This window comes from Haemaphysalis longicornis, unplaced genomic scaffold (assembly GCF_048455015.1).
Source record: "Haemaphysalis longicornis isolate Haplotype H1 unplaced genomic scaffold, Haemaphysalis longicornis Haplotype H1 scaffold_1, whole genome shotgun sequence".
NCBI lineage: Eukaryota > Metazoa > Arthropoda > Arachnida > Ixodida > Ixodidae > Haemaphysalis > Haemaphysalis longicornis.
This window is the reverse complement of record NW_027526203.1, coordinates 434,380,092-434,394,834: the sequence shown is the minus strand read 5'-3', so window position 1 is coordinate 434,394,834 and position 14,743 is coordinate 434,380,092. Positions and strand designations below refer to the sequence as shown.

The following is a 14,743-nucleotide window of genomic DNA, read 5'->3' as shown; positions in this document are numbered from 1 at the left end:
GCCACGGGTACGAGATTTCAGAGAATAAGATATTTAAACTCCTTCGTTCGACATTCGCACTGCAGAAGAGTCATGCTTTCAAATTGCGGTAGAGCTGTGCACGGGCCAAAAATTTGGGCCCCGGCCCAAATTTTGGCCCGTGCTCAAGCAGGCCCGGCCCGACAAAGAAGACCGAAGGGCCGGCCCGGCCTACCCGAAGCCATAAACCCACGGCCCGTATTCACAATTCATATCCCGTAGTGACCCGCGCCCGGTTGGGGCACGTTTGGCAGCAGAAATCTACCTAGAGCAGATAAAAATTATCGAAAGTGAAATAATAAAGTCAAAACCAACCTAAAGCGGGCAACACAACCCCGAACGGGCAACACAACCACTGCAAAACACAAACCAAAAGCTGGAACCGACCTAAACGAAACAAAACCACCCAAAATTATATTTATAATGGATAAATATGCCCTAAATAGATGTCACGCGTGATAAAAGGACGGGTTTCAAGTAAAACAATCAAAAGTAAAAGAAGACCGGCGCCTGTGGTATTCGAAGCTGTTTCATGCGATTTCTACCCAGAAACGAAACCTCTATACCACGAGACCCCACTGCCCATGCATTCTTAACGCTCCGGGGCCGAGCGGTAAGCACCATGGAACGTGGTAGGCCCGCGGGCCGGGCCCGGGCTTTTGGGTAGGCCAGAGCCAGTGCACACCCCTAAATTGCTGTTTTACGTGCCTAAACCTGGCCCATGTGCAGCCGGATTAATTTGGACCCCTTCAGGAGGTTTAGCGTGCGGCCAAATCTCGGGTCTGGAACAATTTATCGAACGCCGTTACGTCTGACGCCGTTTCATCGAATAGGCACGGCCTGCTTCATCGAAAATTGAGCACTTTTGCCGGCAGTGCATCAAAATTTTCGTGTATTAAATTTTGGGCATCAAATCTGTGTATTAAAACTGTAGATCTATATCTACATTGAGTAAAATGGCATAGGTGCTGCCGGTACGACCTACATCCACAAGGAAGATCCACCAGGCGACGTTTCGCCAAATTGAAGAAACATGTTGTCGCCGACCATTTTGAACACTAAACTGCTTATATGAGTGGGCTCTAGTGGAAAAAAAATGCTCTCGTACTCCCAGTCACCTTACGCAGCTTGTCGTGTAAGACTATCATGTGGTCCCTCTGGTACTGGCGAGATGATACTTGCTACACCGAAAATACGAAGCATATGGCGCAAGACATGCGGCTGGTACTAGCGTATAAGAAGTCTCACCTGGACTATTTGCGATAGCGCGCATTCTGGAGTTGCTGCCACCCGCTTGATTTCTTGATTTTCCTGCAGCGCTTCAAATTTAGCGCGGTCTGGAGGGTGGCTGTGTTCTTTAAAGACTTTCAAATCGTACGATCCTCGTTCCACACATCATAAAGTTACGACGCGTCCCCTGCGAAGCCCGTAACGCACGCACTTCCAGCAAAATTCACGCAGAGCTTTCTTATCGCAAACGCAGCCGCAGACGCTGCACAGCTTCGGTTTTCCCAGGATGGCCGTAGCGAACTCATTGCGCGTATGCCAATGCTTCGGGTTAAAATATACCCTAGGTATAACATACCGCCAGACACGTAAAAGCTGTCTACCACACGTTATTAGTACGATTTTAATCACTGACAGGCATGCGAGCATGAGACAGACAGTGCGCATGAGAGCATGGTACAGTCTTTGTCAAAATTTTGTAGGCAACAGCGACCGTGGCCGGAGCAGGCGCATGGCTAAGCAGGGGCGCTGCGGTTGCCGGTGTCGGCTGGTTGAGCGGCTAGGCAGAGCGAGGGGAACTTTCGTTCCTGCTTTCGCAGTGTGGGTGATAAGTACAACGGCCGGCCGCTTTCTCAGAGTAGGCACTTCGCTTCAGCGCAGGCACTTCGCGCCGCACTTGTCGCGCCAGCCACACAGAAGGCAAGAGCGAAAATTCTCCTCGCTCTCTTTCGCCGCGCAACCAAAGAGAAATAAAAAATTGCGCAACCAGCCGACAGCGGCACCCGTAGCGCCCCTGCTTATTGGCCGCGCGCCTGCTCCGGCCACGGTCGCCGTGGCCAACAAAATTTTGACAAAGACCGCGCGTTACTCTTGCATCAGCTATTTCCAAAACGTTTCTACATCACTGGCAGCAAGCATGCGCGAATGCTAACCCTGTGCTCTATCTCTTCTTTGATACGCGGAGTTAATTATCGATGAACCGGCGTTCCATGTAACGTATTCGATTAAACGGCGTTAGGCGAGACAATATTCGATGAAACGGTTTCTACGAAACGGCGTTCGATGAAGTGTCCGGAACCACCCAAATCTCGTGCACGGCAGCAGACATAAAAAAACAGCCACGTGGCTGGGGGCGGGAATCACGTAGCCGGAGATTTGACTCCCATAGCCCGAAATAATTCTGCTTGGCATCTTTGATGATGCTCATTTATCCGCACACATGTTCTAGCTCACATATTTTCGCACGATGTGCTGCGCGTGAAATTAAATACGCTTTTTCCCCGTTGCTCCCTCAACACTTGCATTATCGATCTCCTACAACTGAGGCCTCGCCACCACTTCCAATTGAGATTACTCTTGAACTTATACGTGGCAGCCTGCGAAGAGCTTGCTGTGGGTATAGAATTCAACGAAATGCGAGGAATCACCCACACAGCTGAGTCACCGCGCATCGGTAAAATTTTCCTCCAATAAATGAGCAAAAAAAAAAAAGGCAGTACTAGGAAAAAGCATGAAATCGGAACTCTTCTGGGCTGCCGGTTCAGTCTCGAAAAACAAAAGTGCGCTGTCACGAAGTGCGGTACAACGTGCGTTGTCAAATAATGCCATAATAGAAGCGGAGTACGGACGTCGCGCAGTAGGAAAACGAGCTCCAGAGTCAGCTCGATCGCCACGTTGTGGAAGGCAGGTCTGGGGAAAGCGAAACCGAGCTACGGTACCTGCGCCCGCCAGTGGGGGGAAGCCGGCAGTTGTGGCGCGTCGAGCAGGACGTCCGATCAGCAGCGCGTGCTCGCACCCGGCTGAGCGGCGGCACGTCCTGCGGGCCGCTGAGGTCCTCGACGGGGCCATACCGCACAGCCGGCCGACCTAGACGGCCCACGAGGTGCTCGGTGATCCCAAAGCGAGCCCGCTGACGCCGCAGGATCGGCATATATCCCCTGCTGGGTCGCGCACGCGTTGCCCGTCTAGTATTGTGCTGGACGCTTTGTTTATGCCCCGGGCACGGATCCAGAGCCGCGGCTATTCTTGGGCGTCGAAAGACCGCGGCTCAGGGCCGACTCGCACGTTACCTGCGCGCTTCAGTAATGTTTAGCTTCAAGTGAAACTTTAGGGGAATTTTTCGCTTCACCCGAAGGGGAAAGGAGGCAGAAATCGGAGCTATGCTGCTCTTCCCGGATCCCAGTGCTGCAGCTGACGGCGTACAAGGAAGTTTCATCAATGTCCCCAACAAAGGTGCTAGAAAATTAATTGAAGATCCATTGGTGGAGCCTTCAGAATGCTTGAACGTCTCCTCCCTCTCCCTCGCGAACTTGAGGCTCGGCCCGATGCGCACGCCTAGCGCCAGCTTCAGAAGTTCGCAAGGCGGCGTTTCTCGCACGTTCTCTGTTAGAGGTGGGCAAGTCCGGTGTTGACAAATGACGTCCAAACACGAAGAGAGTCATCATCGTTGTCGTCGTACACCGTGCCAACCCGTATCACTAGTGCTCGTTTTAGCAGCGCCACTGCTGCCTATCACTCCTTTCCTTGCCCACCAACATCGACGGCTTCATTCCCCTCCACACTTCTTTTTCGCGTGGGGTACGACTTCGTGCTGCTGCATCGAAAACGAAGCCGTAATTAACCAACACCAAGCAACAGAACAAGGGGATCATCGCTCGCAACGCCTGAAGCCAGCAAGCATGGCCACCGTATCCTTTCAGCCCCGGGTGCACTTTGAACGTGAAGAAAAGGCATTGTTGGTTTATGTACTTCATGCTTGTCTCATTTAACAGATGTTTTCTCCAGACCCTGCCGCCGAAAACGAAGACGCAGATTCAGTAAGTACAAACTTGGCCGTTTGACGAGTTGTAACAGGCAGGGACGTTGCCAGAGAAAGGGGGGTTCGAACCCCCTCTGCAATTTTTTCCAGGTAGCGCGTAAGTGAGACAGTTGCTTTCAGCGAAACCCCTCTCTTCCGATAACCAATAGCCCCCTCCGAAAAAAAAAAAAATTCTGAATGCGACCCTGGTATCAGGTGTACAAGAATGTCACACAGGCAGCAGCACTGTTTAAATCTACTGGCGGTGAGCGCGAACACAGGCGGCGCTGCGAAGCGCGCCTCCGTGACGTCAGCTTAGGGATTCTCGCATTTGTCGTCTGCTTCACTTAGGATCGCTCTCCCTGCTGTTTCTTTGCGCTCGGTCAACGTCTGATGCTTGTCCGCACCAGAATTGGCGTGTGGGTAACTTTTTATCATAATAATAGGCTTAAAATCGCATACACTAGCTCATGGTGTCAATTAAAGTATAGTTTTGGATACCGCTATGGGAGAAACATTGCCGGCGCCACCCCATTCCTTGCGAAGCCGGTCCTGTGCGGAGCGCGAAGAGTCGGAGCTAGGCGTCAGCTTTTCATGTAAGCATTCGAACAAAAGGAACAGTCAGCTGCTAATAACCGACAACAGCGAAAATGGAAGACCAAAACAAATTCTAGGCCTTCAAGGCTTTGGCATAAGGCATCACGATTCCCGGTAATCATATGTAAAGTAAAACAGTTTTTGCAACCTTGCCGAACGCTCGAACGCGTTTTGCCACATCACTTTAAGTTGTCAAGGCATGAAAGTTTGCCGACATGCACTATAGACTGCAAAAACTGTAGGTTGAGTTCCAAATAACCCAGTGTGTATATACGCGCGTGCTGATTCTATACCAGGCATCTAACCAGTATGGAGGTTTACTGAGCAAAACGAGTCACGTCTTCGTTAAATTTATAGTAACACATATATGTTTGTTAAGACCTGGAGGGATATTTCGGAACATTTTGCACAGCCATATCTTCCCGATATTCAGATATGCGTTATAGGAAAACTGCACTCAAGAGGAGGAGGAGGAGGAGTAAGGGGAGGAGGGGGAAAACTTTAACAATTAAATCGATCTGCTTAGTGGGCCGGGTCCTCAGTCCAGGACAAGAGAGTATAAGTAATTTTCTTCAAATCATAGAACGCCATCCCGAGTAGAATAGGATTTGTTCTTCGCGCCTGGAAGGGTTGAAAAGCAATAAAGAGCTACTTGGAATTCTTCTTCGGTTTCAAGTCTTGTAATATATGCAGGTATACTATTTATTACGTTAGTTAGCTAGTATATCATGCCTTCAACACCGTAATCATGTCATCATTGTTCGAGTTGAGAGTCAGTTCGTTATGATATAATTACGATAGAAATTCGGAGCACAAAAGCCGCCTTCGAGTACTGTGGACCACATTGTTTAGGGCGCGATCGAGGTTGCGTAGCACAAACCTTCTCATTGTATTTCCATGTGAATAAACAAAGCACGCTGCGGATATGCACATTCTTGCACGCAGCCGTAATGAAAGCCAATTTGTGAAGAAGGGAATGTATGCCATACAAAATGAAGGAAATATCCACACGACCTTTGTGAGGCTCCCAAACATCCCGAAACCTCCTAATAAGAAGTTGGTGACAGCGCAGAAAAATTAATGCGTTGGGCAGAAAAAAAAAGCAAGAAACGATACAAGACAACAACGAAAGAAACAGAAGAAAACCGCTTTATTTCCTGCTGTGCGATGATCGTGTAGAGGCCGCTGCTTGGTACGTAGTATTAGACTGTTGAGTCTTCATAGGAGCATCTCAAAAATACTGCGGGGAAGCCTACGCATTTTGAATACTTATCGAGAAGCTCTGATCGCTGATCCTCGCGAATAAGCAAGAAAGGACGAGTTACCCACGATCTTCTGACCGATACTCTGAAGAAAGTTGTTCTCTATCTCTTCGTGTGTTGCAAACTTGTGGGGGATACCGCTTCAAATTATTCAGATGCGTCAGAAGCTGGCAAAATAACTGAGTCGCTAGAAATACGCCTTTTAACGCACTACAGCAACGAAGCAGGCCATTTCTAGCCCAGGCACTGTTGCCCCTCACAAGCAAAGTGTAGCAGACAACAGCGGCGCGAATCCCTAAGCCGACGTCGGAGCCAGGGGGCGCCACTCAAAGATTGATTGACTGATTGTAGGGTTTAACGCGCCGACGCAACGCAGACGATGAGGCGCACTGTAGTGGAGGGCTCCGGATTAATTTTGACCACCTGGGGATCTTTATCGTGCGCCGAAATCTCGTACACACTGGCGTTTTCGCTTTTCGCCTCCATCAGAAAAGCGGCTGCCGCGGCCGGGAATCGAACCCGCGACCTCGTGCTCAGCAGCGCAACGCCTTAGCCACTGAGCCACCGTGGCGGGTCGCCACTCAAAGATCTCACCGCCAATAGTCTAGAAGTGTCGTTACTAGCCTTGGATGATAGACACTGAAATACGATATTTGTGACAGGAGCAACAGCTAGGCTCATCGGCAACTGCGCAGTCGTTCGGCAAGTGAAGAAGCTTTCCACAAATGTTTGTTTTGAGAGCACAACCTTACTCCTGAAAATATCCCTACGTGCAAGGCAGCGGAAATATCGAAGCAGCATGTAGAAGATATTGCAACCAGTGATCAGCAGCCAGAAGTGAATGCCCTTCGCATGCATAGCCAACCCAAGAAATTAACAGGTCACCTACTAGGCGTCAACAGACCTCAGTAGCCTCATCGCTTGCCCAAGGTGTCTAATCATAAATATTCTCACCGCGGAACCTCGCATCCCCTTCAACCAAGACAGCACGTATGTCCTTGTGGTTGAATAAATTTAAAATTAAAATGCTGAAGTGGAACGTATGGAAACTACTACAGTAACATCAGTCATTTTAGTCCTGAAGGACATCTTGGCGCGTTTGAGGATCCCCAATGTGTTCACCTCAGATAGGGACCATCATTTGACTCTGAAGCATTCAGTGTGTTCCTGCAGGTATAGAACATCTCCATTTTCTTCGAGGTCCAATATGCAGGTAGATTGAATAATAGGCTGTCCAGTACACGCTGATTAAGTCCTCCAAACCAGCAATTGCAGCACGTTTACCTACAGAGTTGTTCGAACAGGAAATTAAGGATATTCAAACCAACCTTGCCATGAAGCGTGAAACCACTACTACACTGATGCAGAAACTTTTCAGACTGTACAGAGTGTACAGCACGAAAATGGAGATAACCATCCAAACACCTGACTCTGGAGATGCACCAACCAGTCCGGATGAGGCAGAAGAATATCTGACAAAAGGCAGTTCTCACTCAAGTTGGTCCCCAGTCTAGATGCAACACAGTGCAAAGCATGGGTGCAGCGACTTATGCGTATAACTGGGCTCCCCTTATGACACGTGTACAGAGGATGGGTGATGCCACCCACTAAGCAGAAAATTACATCCTCGATGAACCTGGGCCAACCACGTGTGCTGGCGCTACATCGCACAGCCTGCTTGCATGCTTCAACATAAGCGACATGTGCTGGAAGAGCAATCGCCCAATCGGCCAGGTACGAGGACTGTCTCCGCAAGGTATTCTTCTGCGCATCACTGTAATAATCATCCGGCAAAAAAGGCGTGGCCTGTATAGCTGCTAGTGCCCCCTACACCTACTACTGGAAAATAACAGGGTACGCCAGTCGTGGCCAAGTCGTTCTCTCACACTGGTGCATCATTGCGGTCTCATGCCACCACATCTATAACGCAGTCGTAATGAAACATTATGACCGCTAACATAACATCGACCTTGCCTAGCACCTCAACTGCCTGCACAATCCCTGGACTGGCACACAGAACGAAGGTGATATCATTCTTAGTTTGGCTGTTGGGGCTTTTCCATGTCCATCTTATGTCCCTTCATTTGCAGAGGGATTATTTCTCAGTTGTTCCTCTCCGCAAATTTAACTAGTGTATCAACTCAGCCACTTCGACTACCTATTCCAATGTTTCCCACCGCACATCCGACGGCCTGCTTCTCCCCTACTACTCTGTTAAAAGTTTCGCAGCCTTGTTGTGTGCAGTACATTTGCCTTATTCATTGCTGATTTGACTTCCTCGTATACTATCAACAGCCTTTTCTTCATAGCTGGACATTGGTACATATGCTTGAACTAGCTTTAGTTGTACTTCCTGTTTCACTTGATCACAACAGCCACAACTCTTTATCATCATGAGCCTATCCAAGTCCACTGCAAGACCAAAGCCTCCCCTGCAGACCTCCACCCAGTCCATTCTCTGCCCAATGTTTACTTGTGCTATAGAATCCCTCCACATTCCCTGCTATCTCTTTGAGGAGCAGGAATGTAACTCCAAGTTCTCTGCTTTCTCAATGTCCTCAATAGTAGAGACCTAACCCTTACCTGTTTTTGTAACCTCGCTTAATCTTATGATATCCCATTTAACGTCTAAGAGCTCCTCTAATAGCTCAGCTAAGCTGCCCTCACTTGAAAGGGCTACAGTGCCAGGTGGCTAAGTTCAATTTTGCCAGATTCAAGTTTTAGAGGTGGCTTGACGAGACCTAGCGATTCTTAAAACCCTCTGCCATATCGCTGATTTGTCCCCCGCCTCTTGCACAAGTGCTCTACAGCTGCTGGGGACTGAGTTTGGTCATCAGTTCAGTGGGAAGCTGCAAGGGAATACTGCACGCAGGTGGCCAGATACTGTTCTAGTGTGGGGGTGCTGTTTGTGTTTAAGGGAGCCTTTCTAGTATGGTTGCACATATCTAGAGTAGCCTCACTGGATATTTTCCACTGAACATGGCAGAGCTCCGAACCTTGGTATGTGCTGCTGACACACACTGTTCCTCGCGAAATCTCCTGTATACCCCTTGCATATTCATGCACAGGTACTGCAAGTCTCGCAATCCGCAATATTTCGGCATGCAACAGAGCGTACCAGTTTACGCCTTCAAATTACCGGAAGCAAGGCACAAGGGGCAAGGCAAGCAAGCAAGGGGCCTGAAGGCGGCATAATCAGCCAGGAGGAATTACTGGTCCCATACACACCGACTCAACCAGACAGGCTTGAGTCAATGTAAACAGGTTTTCTTTTTACTCAACCCACCCATGTATAAGCGTACAGATTGAGCTGAAAAGCCGTCTGTGCGAGTCCAGTCGGCCTGGACTCCACTTTTCTTTCCATGTAATCAATGCAAATAATGCTGTCACCTATGTACAGTGCATTTTGAAGCTAGTGCGTCTAATGTAAAAAAGCCAGCCGGAAAGCTAGCACTCCTCTCCTATTTCTCCATGCCTCTACCTTCGTCGGCACTACATTTAGTTATTAGAGGTTGCCATGCCTTGTTCTACCTTTCAACACTACTGTCAGGAGCTGGAGAGAACGAAGCTGGTCCCTAGGTCGGTCACCATGACACCGGTAGGTCCCTCTCGCTCTGTCTGCCCACTTATACCGTGTGATTTCAATGGTACATTTCAAGATGATATGTCGCAGAGTCATGTGCAAAGGCAAAATATCAGGTGAAAGATTGAGATCGCCTCTTTCAAGTTTTGCGTCCTTCTGGTTTCAACTCTGCTGTTTGTTTTAGGAAAATAAAGTGTTACCGAAGGTAACCCAAGGATGGGGGTGTGTGTAAAGCATTAGTAACAACTGTTTCCTGTAGAAAACAGTTCTTAGTTGCACTGCTTTGTACTGTGTCATTTTTTTTAACCCCCACCCTCGTGTCATCCTCAGGAGGGCTGTCTTCCCAAGACGAAAGAACAAGCCTCCTTTGGCACATTGAGCGTTTGTTGCTGGAGTTACTAAGGTTACCATAGCACTTTCAACACACTTGATGCTGGAGGGGCAAATGATGGTGGTTCCAGATCTACCACACAAATGCACTGGCTGAATAAAGGGTTTCACCAAAAAGCTAGTTTTTGCCGCGCAATACTGGCCTGGGATAATCCAAGAACAAGGGGAGTGCAGCCACCTCGGTGTTCGTGACCGCAATACCTCTGTTGGGAACCTTAACATTAATTTATAGCACTAATCTTTAACTGGATATAGCTGCTGAGTGACCTGTTAACTTGCAAACAGTGCGACCACATGGTACAGACACAAATCAGGTACAATTCATGTGGCTACCAAACTTGAGGGAGGACTGAACTCTAAACCACATGATCATTAATAAAGATGGGAATGGGGGGTGGGGGCAAGGTAAAATTGGAAGTTAATGGACCAGAAGTCAAGTACAATCCAGCCAAGATTAATGCAATTCTAAGCAAATGGAGCTTTGAAAACTGTGTGTTGCAGAGTCTAATTTGGTTATAATTAAAATAACTACAATTTAAAAGCTTGATCATGGTGTATACGATCACATGGAAACATCTGTTGGGTAGGTTAGCAGAATGGCAAACTGAATGAAATGCAGGATTACAAACAGCCATGAAAACAACGAAACCTTGATATTAAAAAAAAAAAAAGAAAAAAAAAGAAAAAAAAAGCGGCAACAGATGGTTTGATAAACCGGCTTTTGATGAAGCGTCCTGAAGGGATGGGGGAGTCGTATTCGTCCAATCACAATTTCATTTTATGTGGCTCCTTTTTGAAATGCCTCCACACAATACAGCAGTAGTGTTTGTTCACCTGACATTATACAGGCGATGCTGGTTCAACTCAACCATGAATTCATCTTGAAGGTGGAAGCGCTCACAAAACAGGGACGAAAGTAGAAAGAACATAGACGACACGGCGCTAACTCGCAACTATTTGTTTATTGAAAAGAAACACAAATATATACTTTCAACATCTCACGTGGTGCGTTCATCTCGTGGTGCATTCATCTTCACAGCGTTTGCCTTAATAGAAAATAACTGCGTGTACACAAACGCATGCACAGCGTAGACCCCCCTCTCTCTCTTTCTCTCTCTCTCTCTCTACACACACACATGCATGTAGGTGTACTCGCAGCAAGCAAGAAAATGCCGAAAAAGGTTATGCTGAGCACAGGAAAGGCATATTCACAATGTGTGAGGGTGAGCCGTTTGACCCATGCTCAATAGAAATCACGTGGAATGGAATGGAGGACACAGGGAAGGGGCTCAAAAGAGTAGAAAAGCAATCCCATACCCTCTAAGAAATGCCTCTGATGATGATGATTATAGGTTTTCTTGCAAGGATGTCAAGGCCAAAGAGCGCCAGTCTACAGTGGTTACTTACGCGAGTAAAAACATGAAATACAAATCATGTGAAAATTACAGTATACAAAAAAGCAAGATTGTTAAAGCTGTTGTAGACAGCCAGATAAAAAAAAGTCATTGTGACATGAATATACCACAGGTGCCCCACGCTACTAAGGCCGGACAGCTCAGCATGAGGCAATGGATGGTTTCGTGGATGATACGAGACGTATGTTAAAAAAGCTGCATCTGAGAGATACGTAAACACACAGTTGAGAGAATATTGGCTCATCGGATAAAAACAATAACGGATGCTGGGGTATCATCTGTGTGTATATTTTGGAGAAGTGGTGCTTCCTTTGTGGTTCGGGTAGATTACATTCTATTAGTAACACATAGAGGACTGAGAGTAACCTTTGTGATCCTTTCTCGTTTCTCAGTGATCGATTCACCTAGTTTGGCTTTTATCACGTGCAATTTATTTGCTGTCTGCCCATTCCAGACTTCCTGCCAATGGTTGCCCAGCCTTTTTCAAACGTATGATTTAAGATTTAAGATCCTTGTAGGGGACACATCGAACATCTAGGCCACTCTGAAGAGTAGCAGCTACAGCATACCTGTCTGCTTCCTCATTTCCAGCTAAGCCACAATGGCCTGGGACCCAACAGACTGATTTCGAGTTTTTGCCTGTGTGCAAAGCACACCAGCTTTAGAAGTTGATTGAAGTCTGGATTTTTTGTAGCTTCCCTGAAACTAAAGCCTGCATGGCACTTTGAGAATCAGAGAATATCACTGACTTCTGGACTTCAGGATTAGGCTGTGTGTTTCAGCAGTGAATATGAACGTGGCTTTAGGCATAGTCTTAGACATAGAAAAGTTTAGAACATGTGCAGCACATGATACTGTACCCGTCGACTTTAAGGCATCTGTGTAGAAATCAGATGCTCTGTATTTGCTTTGCAGGTACAAAAAATGCGGCATAATTAATTCCCGTGGAGCGGTTCTTTTGTCAATCTCTATAAAAGACAGAGATCCTACAAAGGAACAAAGTAAGCTTTCAGTTGGTTTTCTGAGTGTCAGTGAAGGATAATTCGAGGTCTGGGACCAGTGCACTCAGACAGCAAAAATGGTGAGTCATTGCAGGTCGCTTTGAAAAAGATGTTTGCCAAGAGTGCTGTTGGGATGTCCAGTCAAGAATGTTACTTTGAGAGCTTAAGTCAGCCCAGCGTATTCCCACTATGTCTCAAGAGACCACTGATTGGCTTCCATATACAGGCTTAAAATGGAGTGTGTCCAGAAAGCGCCGGCAGCTGGTCATAGACCCAGGTGATAGATGGGGTTAACATCTTTAGTGCTGTTCTTGCAGCAGACTGATAAATAAGGCATCCATAGTTGATGTGTGATCTTACAAGGCTACTGAATAAGGCCAATAGGCACTTTGTGTGTCAGTACCCCATGACTGATGTAATAGGACCTTCATAATCTTGACTGCATCCAAACATTTTAATCTAAGGTGCTTGAGGTGAGGGATGAATGAAAGTGTCAGCAAGCACAATGCCTAGGAACTTGTGCAGACAAAAGCACATGTGTGGTTTTCTCTAGAAGGTAAGCTGACGCAACTTACCTTCTAGAGAAAACCACCCACACATGTGCTTTTGTCTGGATTGAAACAAACCATTTTCATCTGCTCATTCTGTAAGTTTGTTTGCAGCCAGTTGGATATGCCTCTCAAAAACGGGCATATTACATGATTTCAAGGCAATGTGAACATCGTCAAAATATAGTGAGTAAGAAACTGAGCGAGGCAGTGTAGTTCCCAAGGAATTCATCTTAATAAAAACAGTGCAGCTCAGCACACCAGCCTGTGGAACTCCATTTTCTTGAACAAACTTCTCATACAAGACATCTCCAACCTTGAAAAGTGCACTCTGAAAGGTCGCCTTTTAAACTGTTCAGCTTGTTTCCACAAATGCCAAGGTGCCGCAGATCATAAAGAATACCGTGACGCCAGGCTGTGCATAAGCTTTCTGGAGGTCACAGAAAACTGATAAACAATGCTGCTTATGTACAACTGCATCCCTGATGTAGGACTCGAGGGCCACTAGTTGGTCTGATGTGGATCTACCAGAGCTAAAACCTGCCTCGTGAATGTCTATAATACCGTGGTACTCAATAAAAGTCATAAGGCGATGATTAATCGTTTTTCCCAAGACCTTGCGTAAGCAACTGGTCAAAGCTACTGGCCTAAAACTTGCTGCAAGCTGCAAGTGCTGGATATTTCCTCTCCCTTAAAATTGGCACCACAAAAGCTTCTTTTCCGCACTTTCGGGAACTTCCCTGCACACCAGATTCTATTAAACAATCGTAACAGCGCTTCAAGCGCGTCACTGTGCAGGTGCTTAATCATGCTATATGTTATTCAGACTGCACTTGGTGTTGATTTCCCGCAAGCGGTAAGGTCAACTTTCAGCTCCTGCATAGTGAAGGGGCAATTACACCCGACATCACACTGCCTTTTGTCACGTATGATCTTTTCTTCCTCTGACTTCTTGTGCCTCAGGAAATTACTTGAACAGTGAGCCGAGCTCAATACACACTGAAAATGCTCGAAGTGTTTCCACTTCTGCTGACAAGCGGGTGCATAACAGTGTTGCTTCTATGGAGTGCTTTAATTCTTCTCTATATTTTCCACATGTCCGTGTACGATGTGATTGATGACACAAACCTATTCAAGCTTTCCCTTTTTGCAATACGACGAATCCGTTTGCCATTGGCCTTTGCCCGCTTGAAAAGTAAGAGGTTTTCGTTTGTCAGGCGCCCACACAAGGCAGCCCATGCCTTATTCTGTTCCTTACGCGCCTGCCTGCAATCATCACTGCCCAAAGGTTTTGGCTTAGTAACCCTACTAAAAGAAGCCTGGGGAATAGAGTTAAGTGCAGCTTCAGTTACACGGGTGGTCGCAGTCTCTGCAGCTTTATCAATACCAAGGTGGGCTAGAAGTGTATAACGAAGCTCAAAAAGTTCTTTGAATTTTTTCCAGCCTGTGGCCTCATTCTTGAACTTTTGTAGACACAGAGTGTTGGCTTGTTTATTGTCTTAAAGCTGATTGGAAAGTGACCACTTCCATACAGGTTGTTCATGACCCTCCACTCAATTACTTGAAACAACTGGAAAAGCAAAGGCCAGATCTATACAGGAGTACGTGGTATGTGTTGTGTAATAGTATGTTGGGTCTTGTTCAGTATGCAAGCTCCTGATGATAGCAGAAACTTTTCAAGAGATAGAGATAACTTTATTATATTTGTTGAGGATTATGACGTGGTGGGTGCCCCTAGTCCAGGGCTTCAGTTTTCAGGTTGCCGGTGGCTTTTCTGGCGACTGTTCGGCACTGCTCGTTATAGTCGGCACTGAACAGTGTCATTCCACTGCTCCTCTGTTAAAGGGTATTTGTGAATTTGGTTGCACCCTGCTGCTGTATGGTAGAGGGTGACTAGTTGGTTGC

At 47.0% G+C, this 14,743-nt stretch overlaps 1 protein-coding gene across 2 annotated transcripts in view; it reads right to left on the bottom strand.

Annotated features, from left to right (window-relative positions):
- Positions 1 to 14,743, bottom strand: part of LOC144155763 (dnaJ homolog subfamily C member 7-like) — a 77,471-nt gene that overhangs the window by 51,997 nt on the left and 10,731 nt on the right. The window contains exon 1 of one of the 2 annotated variants that reach the window (XM_077687403.1): positions 2,964 to 3,190. The exons of the other annotated variant lie outside the window; for it this stretch is intronic. Within the exon in view, the coding sequence (XP_077543529.1) occupies positions 2,964 to 3,175 (212 nt within the window). The 5' untranslated portion in view covers positions 3,176 to 3,190. Of the gene's footprint in view, positions 1 to 2,963; positions 3,191 to 14,743 lie in introns of those variants that run through there. 2 annotated transcript variants of the gene reach the window in all.